This window comes from Helicoverpa zea, chromosome 10 (genome assembly GCF_022581195.2).
Source record: "Helicoverpa zea isolate HzStark_Cry1AcR chromosome 10, ilHelZeax1.1, whole genome shotgun sequence".
NCBI classification, from domain to species: domain Eukaryota; kingdom Metazoa; phylum Arthropoda; class Insecta; order Lepidoptera; family Noctuidae; genus Helicoverpa; species Helicoverpa zea.
This window is the reverse complement of record NC_061461.1, coordinates 1,442,295-1,454,300: the sequence shown is the minus strand read 5'-3', so window position 1 is coordinate 1,454,300 and position 12,006 is coordinate 1,442,295. Positions and strand designations below refer to the sequence as shown.

General features: G+C 36.9%; 1 protein-coding gene across 1 annotated transcript; it reads left to right on the top strand.

The window, feature by feature from the left end:
- Positions 1 to 9,817: 9,817 nt before the first annotated feature.
- Positions 9,818 to 11,978, top strand: LOC124633919 (60S ribosomal protein L26). Its single transcript, XM_047169290.1, has 4 exons — positions 9,818 to 9,925; positions 10,154 to 10,335; positions 11,134 to 11,274; positions 11,801 to 11,978. Exons 2-4 carry the CDS (start codon positions 10,168 to 10,170, stop codon positions 11,936 to 11,938), a joined length of 447 nt encoding a protein of 148 aa, XP_047025246.1. The 5' UTR covers positions 9,818 to 9,925; positions 10,154 to 10,167; the 3' UTR covers positions 11,939 to 11,978.
- Positions 11,979 to 12,006: the final 28 nt, after the last annotated feature.

Below are 12,006 nucleotides of genomic sequence, written 5' to 3'. Positions count from 1 at the left end.
ACTTACATGGGCAGTCGGATTGAGAAGTTCAGATAGGCTCAGAGGAGGATAGATAGTGATTGCCTATCTGGTATATGTATAGATGGTATTCTGCAGCATCCAGTTAGGCTGGCATCGGACACCACTATTTAGTAAAAAGCTAGGTAGATAATGTTGATGACGCATCTTGCAATATACCTATATTAAACACACCTCGCGTTCACTTGTGTAACTAGGTTGAGGAGTACTGGTAGTCAGATGCGTCTAGTAAAATTGGCTGTCAACTCTACCATGGTTGAGAAAAAGCTAGGAAAATGATAATGATGATAGCTTAGACTGAAGAAACATCATTACTTATGTATCGTATACAATTCTATAACAAATTTCTATTCGATACCTCTCACTTTGAACGAATACCTTGAACTTTCTTGCAACTATGGAGGACACTTTGAGTAGTGAAAGAGTAAGAAGCAAGTAACTATGTTTTTGTTCTCTGTACAAAAATGGTTAGGTTCATAAGTGTGTGTGCATAAAAGAGTAAGTGTGTGTATGTGCTGCTTTCACAAGAATGCAGTAAAGAGTTTCTTGACATTAATGTTCGTGAAAATGAGAGTGCTTATTTACTGCATTGCTAGCTTTTTATGACTTCTTGTCGAGATGCGAGATACGGTCTTAAAGGGTTCCAAAACGGCTTGCTTTATTATCGAAGTTAATAAATTATGGCTGGAAAATGGGCTCATTTTTGTGTATTCAACATTTTATGAGGCTGTAAATGATAGACATGATTTCTGCATATCTTGTTTTTTTTTTGGAACATATAAAATTTCGTCTATGTCCAATATAAATTAAGGAAGATTTGACAACTTAGTTATGTCTACAGTTTTTTTTTTTAATAAATTGAATATTACCTACAATATTAATTTTTAATCTAAGAATCTTCAATACCATTGAAAACTACTCATGATCTCTTTAACTTTAACCAAGAAATTAAACCAAGAACGATCAAAAAATGTACCCACCAGATTTTATGCCACATACATACCCAGTATTCCTTATAAAGCAATGTATTCCGTTTAATATCATGGCGTGCGGAGATTACTCCGGCGTAATCCTTTAAACCTTACTTAATAAGAAGTAGAGCAGAAAGTTAACATGTATTAATGTTCGGGGTTTTATTGGGGAACACTTTATGTTATACTTTGTACTTAAAGACTTCATTAATTGCTGGCAGCGTCTTAGGTACTGGTCAAATATAATTATTTTTATTAATAATTAATAGCTAAATCCTTAATGAGTGAATTTTCACCCATTGTCTCGTAGAAACTATTCCCTGCTCCATTGTAGTGACGTGGTCCGTATTTTTTCCATTTAGCAGTATTATAATGACAACAGAAAAACATGGGGCTGCCCACATAATAATATAACTTTGATATTGTAAAATTACGACGTAGCATTTCTCTTGAGTTAAGAAGTAGTAAAATTGTTAAAACCTAACCCCCGATGTACCTATAACAACGCCCTGTGGAACGTTAAATACCTCAAGATCCGTCTTTTAACGATATGTGGAATGTCTTCATAAGTAACCTTTTTGATGGACTAAAGTCCTGCCACACATTTTGCAACACTTCTGGTTACCATGACAATAGAATACATTTAAATATTTTCAATGTTACATACCCCTGGTCCTTCCGTTGAACCTTACCTATACCTTCCTATTCATCGGTTTTACCCACCAGCAAGAAGCATTGATGTCCACCACATTATAGATCAATTGAACTATTTGAGGAAATATATTTGAATTCTTTTAGGAAGCATATCCATAAAAATATCGTTCTTAGTTAAATAGTACACAAATCTACAGTTCTCGCCAAATAATCTAATCCAAATAGCATTTCTCAAGTTAGCCATTTGTGCACACGGTTGTTACCTACCACGTGAGTTCTATTGAATTGCACTTTTGCCAAAGTAAATATCCCATAAACTTACCTCCCTACAAATAACATACCAACAAACAAAATAACATCTAAAATTATCTCATAAAACCGCAAAACACATCCCCAATCTGCATAACATGAAACAATTTACAAAGAAAGGGCAACTCTGTCAAAATACCGTCTTCCACGCATCGTGACGTCACAGCCCATGTTTTAATCAACTTGAGTGACATACGGAATATTTCATAATAAGCTTGTATTACCATGCTCCTCGGTTAAACATACAGAATTCAGGACTTTACTTCAGGAGTAAGAATTAACATTTTACATCATGATGATGTTGGTAGTATAAGCAAAAGTGTTGCTAGCAGAATAAATTAAACACAAACTTGACTTATGACCAATACCTACTAAAATTAAGTACCTAGTCTTCTTTTTGGAAAAACAGGCTTCGTATTGTATTATTACTGTATAAAGAAATTGTCCGTTTTGGTACAAAAGTAGCAAAGAGATCGATTGATGAGATTCATCATTACCAGAATAAGTAAGTACCTATGTATAGCAGTTCACTTTATTACATATCGGCTTGAATCTACATCTTCTAATTCCCTTATATACAGAAAAGTTCTACGTATATCACTTTTCAGTAACGTTCAAAATAAAGCACTCTCCCAACCAGTTACTTCAATTTTCCGCTACAGTAAAATCCTCCGCAAAAACTTTACAAGAAAAACGATAGAACAATAACGTTGCGTAACAGTTATAATGTAACGGTTAAAAGTAACGTTATTCGCAAAAAAAATACACATACTTTTTTCACGAAAACTAGTGCACCATAATTGTATTGTATGCGTAAGCTCAGAAGCGCTCAGTAGTGGTCGAGTCGCCGATTCATACAAAGACAACGTGCACGTACAGTCACCCACACAAGTAAAGCTCACCCGCTTTCCTAAGATAAAATATCTATCCCAAGGTGGATGTTTAGGGCGAAAGGGTGCGGTCAACGACATTATGAAGTGTGCGCCAACTGAATACAAATGATGGCAGGTTGAGAGAGCCAATAAAATTATTATTGCACCAGGGAAGGAGTGCGTTATGACCTTCCGAGGACCCTTTAGGGGTGGCTGAATTTATTGCGCTCATATTAGGGGATGCAGAATGTTACCATATCATTGTTTTTTTTTTTGTTATTTTAGTCAAGATGTATTTTAAAACCAAAAACAAAAGAGGGTTGTTTGCTACTCGCTATACCATAATACCTCATAAAAAAGAAAAAAATATATAAATCGACTTCTACACCAGATATTTTAATGAAGCAGGAATACTTTAAATTTTAATTAGATAGCTTTTAGCTCACATAAACAAATAAAACACCTGCAACCTTTTTCTTATTGCTGTACTAAAAGTTTTCTCACACAGAGACAAATTACCGTGTGCTATAAAAACAGAAACACACACACAGATAAGTGGCCATCCATTAGCAACATACAAGACGATACATCTCAATCAATACTCCTTATTCTCTTAAGCTCAACTCGCTGGGGAATTAATCAATAATGCTAAATAATTGCTAGGTAATTAAATACAACCTAACCTAGATCGTCCGAGTATCCTTATTCTCAATGTTGTAATCTTTATCTTAGGATTGGTTTCCAATCTCACCTGATACAGCTTAGTACAAATGTACATGGAGCGACTGCCTATCTGACCTCCTTCACTTAGTTACCAGGATAACCCAATACCCTTGTAAGACTTTCCGTTTTTTGCCTGCCTGTAACGACTGCCAAAGATTTCAAAAATTGAAATGACAGCGGGGACCCACTGATTTAACGTGCGTCCGAAATACAGAGCAACACAGTCAGATGTTTCTTAACCTCAAAATGATGCTGACACTTAGCCACGAGCCCCTCATTACACCAATTTCAACAATCAAAAAAGGTCCGGAAAGCTATATTTAATGTTCAAAGTCAATGAAAACTAAATAAAAGTAAAGAAAGTCAATGAAGTAATATCTAATGTTCAAAGTCAATGAAATCAGTAGGTACTGAAATGGATCACGACTGTTTTGAAGAGATAAGATTTTTGGTTTTCGCGTGGGCAGTCAAAGGATTAATATGTCGTAGGTACTCTTTTACCATATGATAAATTATAAATCGTAGGTTGGTTTTGTATTTAAATATTCGTACCTACATAAAGAATATAATTACATGTATAATTGATACAGATAGAAGGACACCGACAAGGTGAGTATATGGTGAATATGTTGAAATTTTAAATTCAATAGAAACCCTAGATTGAATTTGCTTAAGAATGTGAGACTGTTAAATCTCATAAAACGCAAAAGAATTAAGCACTTTTGTATGGTGTTAAAAATAACACTTCACACAGACACACCCATAGATTCTAAATTGTAAGAAAATTAAATCAAAAGCCTGCATAGTGTAAACCCGAGACTTCATTCATTAAAAATTCATAATTAAAGCATAAAACCTTGCGGTCCAACCTCCGTGGTACGCCCTCAGTGCGCGAAGGTCCTAATTTTCTGCCCCAAAGAACATCTTTTTGATGTCTAACATAATAAAGTAAGGCTCAGAATTAAATTCCGTTATAGCGTCAAAGACATCTCATTAAAATTTTGTCATTTCTTGCTTATTCGGTCACTTAATCGAAATTCACGTTTTCATTTAAGTGAGATTTTTTGTTAATTCAGCGTGAAAGATTGTGAAATTGAGACTGTGATTTTGGTTGTGGTGTGAAATTGTTGACCAATTTTATACTTTAGTACGAAAATATTCTTTAATTATAAAACCACTTACCGAGGGAATTACTTTCGGCACTTGAAATTCTGGATAAAAAGCATATCCTTCCACGATAAATGGGCGTATCTAACACTGAAAGTTTGTTTTTTGAGACCGGACCAATACGTCCTGAAATTAGCGCTCCCAAACGCCAAGCAAACAAACTCTTCATTTTTATAATAATAGTACTAAGTTCCCTATAGTTTTCAGTGTAAAAACTACTCCGCACATATGATTTTAAACACCAATATTTAACAAACAAATTCAGCACATAACAGTAATCAAATCAATTAAAGAAATAAAAATCCAAGTAAACAAAATAACGTGACACGCTTACTTTTAATTAAACAGCCATAATTAAAAGAGGATGGTTAGATGAGACGAAGTGATTGTTCTACGAGAAAGGATGGCGACGCTAAGCAAAAGACTCGTTTATTTAAAACTTTAATCAACATGAACTGCGATCGATAGGGACGGGCAATTACGCTTCACAATCTTTGTCTGTCATTACTGAGGTACGCCGTGAGCCAATTGGTCTGTGAAACGACTGATTGAGCCATAGACAATGTTGCTAATGAGTTGGACTCATGTGGGAATTGGAAAAACCAAAGTTAACCTCAAAATGTTCCTATAAACCTGTCAGGTGAAAAAGTCCCCTACTTTTTTGGAAGATACAACGATTTTTATAATGGTGGGAATCGTTTTTTGAATGAAACAATTTAAAATGTGATGCTATTATAATCAGTTTAACGCAGTGACAAAAACGGTTTTAGGAGTTACCTAAGTGGCGATTTAAGTGTTCAAGCATAAAAACTTTATGTTGACAACGCTAGGTTCCCAGTTTAAATTTTGCCTGGAGAGTCCATAGAGACCTGTATCAGAAATAATATTCTTGGATACTTCCTGTTCATGCATTAAATAATTGCAATATTCCTTGCTCATTATAAATTCCTCTCAGAGTTAATTCCTGAAAGTTTCATCGTCAACAATGCATTAATTATTATCTACTGGTCAAGTTAATGTTCGCACAAAGCGAGATTTACCAGTTTCCGTGCTAAAAGGTCTAGATATAAGTAGTAAAAAAAGTGAGGATGCCATACAGAAACGAGTCGAAGCAAAACGATCATAAAATTGAGCCCCAATATATCTTTCTCAATATTAAGGTACGAGAAATTCGATTTCGTCAAATGAAAACCATGTCAACGGGTGTTTATTTTATAGGCGTATCTTGAAGTAGGTATTTGGGAATAAAAAATATGTGAAGGAAATAGTAGATGGGTCTTCATAAAATGGTGAGAAAAGTTAAGAAGAAAAACTAAGCGATTTATCTTATATTTTGTGGGTGGATGTCCTGATCTAAGCTGCTACATATTTTGCAATAACAATGAATCGTTTCGTAGTCAGACGTTTTCTTATGGAACAGATGGTATCATAAAACATTTTTACGTTTTAATTTATGTATTTAATTCATGATTGCGAAAACTTCTTGAATGAATTTAATTGATGTTTTTCTTATTTGGAGTGTTATCGATGCCTGAAAGCTTTTCTGAGTTATAATGAGCTTGTAGCAATAAAAATGCCACAAGCTCATTAAAGGTTACAAATGACTTTTGCTTTAAAACTAAATAGATACCTACTTTAATTTCCCATAGAACATATATCTTCCTGCTCTGTCCTGTAACCAAGTTATTTGGGGTCTACCAGTAAATAAATCACAAACTTCTGTACCACAGATTTTAACAGACTTTCATACAGGACCATGACATAACAAGAGAATATCAGCCCAAGCAATCTAATTCTCAAAGTTTGTCTGGTCCACACAACTTCGTCCTCCAACTTACTGAAGTACAGTAAGTAGTGTATGTATATCCCTGGTGTGTATCGGTAACAAGATCACGTTCGCCGTAAAAGATAATGTAAGAGCCTTCCGAAGTGTGTGATGGCCCCACAGCATCCAATCTCTCCACACTTCACGTCGACGGCTTCTGGCGATCATTGATTCGCAACCGTGTCAGTTAATGAGATCGCAGCGACGGTTCTAATTAATACTACCTACCTACGTGACAGCAAGGGTTGTGTGATTTTCTAATTAACGTACCCGATAAATTGAATAATGCTCCAGTTTACATTTTACCTGCGATTTCCATGTAATTTCACTTCAAAAAGGCGTTTCAGTTTTAGGTTAAAAAGGTTTGGAAAGCCTTTTGGACGCTGTATCTAATGGGCGTTGGTAAATAACTAAGGGTGTCATCTTCTTACACTTCAGTTACAACATTCAGGCGACTACACGAACGTGAAAGCACACAACGTGGGGAGTTGAGAGGGATCGTCTGCCATTAAGTCATTAGCAACAATCCGGGACAACCACAGGTCATCTCAGGGTATGCTCAGCAATCAAAATGGCAGAGATCTGTGCATGGTGTGGAAACTGGAGGGTGTCACCAGGGAATTGTTTACGGGGTGACCTTGAAGCCCGGGTAACGCTTACCTACGACGCCGCACATAGTCGGTGGTGGCCGGGCTCCAGCGAGCGCGCGGCCATAGCGTCACTCACGCGCGTACCATCACACTATCACTACACACAGCACTCAACGTCACTCATATCAGGCTCTTTGGGGTCCGATGTGGTCGGCGGGCGGCAGGCGTGCGCTCCCCGCGGCCGCAGTTCATTCACTGAAAGGCCCGGGCGACGTGCGCGGACTGCGCAGGCTCGGACATGCGTTCAGGGGGCAACTAGCTCCCTCTGTTTTGTTAGTCGGCCACGCACCGTGCCGGGTTGGGCTTGGGCACGCCGATGCCACCCGATGCCAACTCAGAGGTCACAAGGTCGTAGGTAAATTGATAGCGACACAATTACTGTAAACATTGAGACGGACGTGGGCTTTAGTGTCATGAGGTCCCAGATGATTTATATCGTTTGCACCCTCAAACTGGAATAGGGCTAAGATATGGATATTTCTTGCGTTACGACGTGATTCGAATATATCTGCCTCATTAACCGGTTTTCGATGTAGCGGTAGATTATTTTCCTTCCTCATTTTACACAATTTATGTTCTTGCGTTTGGTTGGTTCATATTAGGTGAACCGTTGTTCCAGAATTTTGAGCTAGGATAAGCACCACGTTCAAAAAAGTGGAAAAAAAAATGATTGCCTATATAACTTGGCTTGTATCATTTTGATCCATCTTGGATAGACAAATAGTTTCTCAACATGATCCTGTTACATCCACATGACTTTTCCAGTGGTTTTTCTCCATTCCCCTTAAAAGGAAAACCTCTAACTTAATACAGTACTTACCTTAATACAAACTCGTTGAGCAAGATGCAATATTGTTGCGGAAAGCAGATCTTCCGATCGCCGGTAACTCGCTCCAAGCGCGACCTGAAACGATTCCGGTTGTTTATGAATGAAACAAATCCGTTGCGGACGGAATTGGATTTCATTCAACTTGCACGGAACTGCACTTGGACAGGACTTTAAGATTGATTTAAGTAAATGATGTACTTGGTGGTTTAAACAATGGGCAAGTAATGTTGTGTTAAAGGTTTTGGAATTAATTACGTCATTTCAGCCGAAAGACGTCCACTTTGGGACAAAAGTCTCCCTTTAAGAATTAATTACAAACGCTCCTCAATTTATAATTTATTTGGGGGTCTCTGATACCCTTACATAAAAATGTATGTCACACCATACTATTCACATTAGAGCTCGTTGCTATGCAACATCCGTAGGAGGCGATCGATCGTAAGGTTAAGCAACTTCTAGTGCAATCCGTCCATGGATGGGTAGCATCTTGTCATGACGAGTTCCTCCGTCCTTCAAAAGGCACGGTAAAGGCAGTCGATATCCGTAGCCAGAAGCTAGTGCAAACCGGTATTACCAATGGGTATTGGGCTGCCACCGATGACTGGTCAAACACTGGTATCCATCTGCACTCGGTTAGACTAGAAGCCTAGATAGCCTAGCCTAGATATTATGTGAGCAATGAGAAAATATGTACTTACATGTATTTACACCGCTATAACATCACATCCTCCGAGCCTTTTCCAACTATGTTGGAGTCGGCTTCCAGCCTAACCAGCAGATGCAACTGAGTACCAGTGTTTACAAAGAGCGACTGTCTGACCTCCTAAACCCAATTATCCGGGCAACCCAATACGCAGTGGTAAGACTAGATGTCAGACTTATTGGCTTCTGACTTCTGACCTGCCCGTAACGATGTAAAACATACAAAAATGATATAAAAAAGAGAAAACAATTTTTTGTTCATTTGTACTAAAAGGAATGAACCGATTTTTTTAAATTGTTTTACGGTTGGGAAATTATCCCCGTGTAAGATAGGCTATATTTTATTTTTTTACATTCAGAAGTTCTCACGGAATGCGGGTGAAACCACGGAAAAACGGCTAGTATTAATAATTATATAATTGATAGTAGGTATGTACTGATACTCATGTGCTCCTTATGTACTCAATTGTGTCCCTAATTTGCTCTACATTTGTACCCCATATTCGATTTCTGCCAAGTACTAATTTTGTACTCCATTTCATTTTTATTATATTACTAGCTTTTGCCCGCGGCTTCGCTCCAGTCAACTGACTTCTCTACTTTACCCTATTTTTTTCCTTCTCCTGACAATAACAAACACAACAAAAAAAGAATTAGCCAAATTGGTCCAGGCGTTGTTGAGTTATGCGCTTACCAACACATTTTGCGATTCATTTTTATATTATAGATTATTTGTTTTCATATAATATACTACATGCATGCGTATTATTTGTAAAATAAAATGAAGGAATAATGAAAATAGGTAGTCATATCATAGAATTGCATGCCATACTTTTTTCTTAGTTTACAAATAAATAAAAAACAAGAAATAATCGTAAGGCTCACACGAATAGAATAGTTTAAAAAGAGATATGCGTAAAAAGAAACGTGTTGACCGTCCATATTCTATAAAGTTGCCAAGTAATAAAATTTTAACAATTATTTGTAAGGTAATATATTGTTTAATAAATTAGATTGTATTTTATTTTAACACTAGAGCATAATTACATTTATTATTCACTATTTTTTGGTTTAAAAAGGCAATACAGTATTTATTTCTTACTTAAATGAATGGTTTACAGTTTGACAGCTACATTGACTGATTCTCGAATTGGCAACACTAGTATAAATTCTTTTTATTTCGGTTCTTTGCCGAGTCGTTTAGGGTACGTTGATTAATCCGTGAAAATCTTGTATTTGTTCATATTTCTGTGCCTAAAATTGTTATATTGTAAATTTACACTATATTCCCCGTCATACGCAATGGATATTTTCATAATAGTTATTGTTGATAATCTAAATAATCGCCGCGGCAACTTGACGTTTAGCACGCAGGAAACAGTAACCTAAACATTTGTAACTGTGAAGTAAAACGTGGTATTTTGGGTTTTCAGTGAAGAGCGTCAGAATGAAGTACAATAAGCTCGTCACATCCTCAAGGAGGAAAAACAGGAAGAGGCATTTCAGCGCTCCTTCACACATCAGACGAGTGCTTATGTCTGCACCTCTGTCCAAGGAGTTGAGACAGAAGTTCAACGTTAAGTCTATGCCAATCCGCAAGGATGACGAAGTTCAGGTAAGCCAACATTGCTAAACCTCCTTCATATCAACTTATGTTCGTTTCGAGGTTATGTTTGTATGTGCGAATCAATATGATGAAGAATAAACCATTCTTAGACCACGGACGATTGCGGCCGTGCTACGGACGAGTTTGAGGTTTTCTCCTACGAGTCTACGGCGCGGTTAGCTAGTCTGTGCCATGGTGGAACTAAGGCTCTGATTGTTTTGCACTACATTCATACATTTTGATAGGACTGCACACTAACTGAACCCAGTTAATGCCATGCCTTTTTCATTTTGTTTTGTAATTAGGAAGGTTATAAAATACCATGCACTGGAACTCTGTCTACATAATGTTAAAATGTAATTTGTGAATAATTTATGTTGAAGTACAGGAAGTATAAAGAGGAAAATCTTGCATACTGCATGTGAAAAGGCTTTCTCTTGTTTATATCAACCAGATAACCTTCAAGATATAGATATTTGACCAATTTGTTTGCTAACCTAAATACAACATGTATAGAGGCTGAAATTTTTTTCATCTTTTATGCCACCCTAAGCTCCAAAGTAAGTTAATTCTGGTACTTGCAGATGAGGCAGTCTACAAATGACTGAGATCTGACCAACAGTCATACTTTTTGGTCAAAGGCTGCCAGGGTTGCTTAGGGTTGGTATCATTAAAGAATATACTACAATTCCCCTCAATAAAACCACTTAAAACTAAGCCAAACTTTCAAAATAGGGTCTTATGATACTTGTGGCATTTTATATTGGTAACTACATATTATTGACCAATTTTTGCACTCTGTTTTAGGTTGTCCGTGGTCACTACAAAGGCCAGCAGGTCGGCAAGGTAGTCCAGGTGTACCGTAAGAAGTTTGTCGTCTACATCGAGAGGATCCAGCGTGAGAAGGCCAACGGTGCCAGTGCGTACGTGGGCATCCACCCTTCAAAGGTATATTATTGTTTACCACAACAGTTCTCACACTAAATAATTGTAATCTCAATAAGTAAATCAAACATTGTGTTGATACTGGAAACATCAAATTATGCATGCAAACTAAATTGTATGCTTTCTAACTCTGAAGAAAAGTACCACTACAGTTATTTTAAGTGAATTGGTAATCTTTGCTAGAGTAACATATTTGTTTTTATTTTTTTTTACTCATAAGTAACATTCTTCACAACTGTGATTGAAGTTAGTTACTGACACTTGTAGCCTGAAATATGGTTTATAACTTTTGATTCATTTCCCTGTGATTACAACTTTGCAAAATGTGGCCTGTGATTACACTTCCATATTAACTTCATAATGATGATAACTTTGCTCTGATAATGTGCTTTTATGTCATACATGTTGCAATGCATGACAGGGGCACAAGTTGTGTTGAAACACTTCCATGGCTCTGACTAACTACCATTTTCCCTCCAAATCCTCACCACATTGACCAATTTTCTATTTATTTTTTTTGTTTCCACAGTGCGTGATTGTCAAGCTAAAGATGAACAAGGACCGTAAGTCTATCCTCGACCGCAGAGCGAAGGGCAGGCTCGCAGCCCTGGGCAAAGACAAGGGCAAGTACACAGAGGAAACTGCCACCGCCATGGAGACCTCGTAAACATAGATTTTAAGACAAATAAAAAAAACTAAAACTCCTACTTTGTTTTTTATTTACTTTTCTTTCAA

Bases quoted from the DNA above. Each gene is read 5' to 3' on its own strand.
- LOC124633919 (XM_047169290.1), top strand. From the start codon at position 10,168: ATGAAGTACAATAAGCTCGTCACATCCTCAAGGAGGAAAAACAGGAAG. The intron at 10,336-11,133 runs GTAAGCCAACAT...ACTCTGTTTTAG, and splicing joins GCAAGGATGACGAAGTTCAG to GTTGTCCGTGGTCACTACAA. The intron at 11,275-11,800 runs GTATATTATTGT...TTGTTTCCACAG, and splicing joins TGGGCATCCACCCTTCAAAG to TGCGTGATTGTCAAGCTAAA.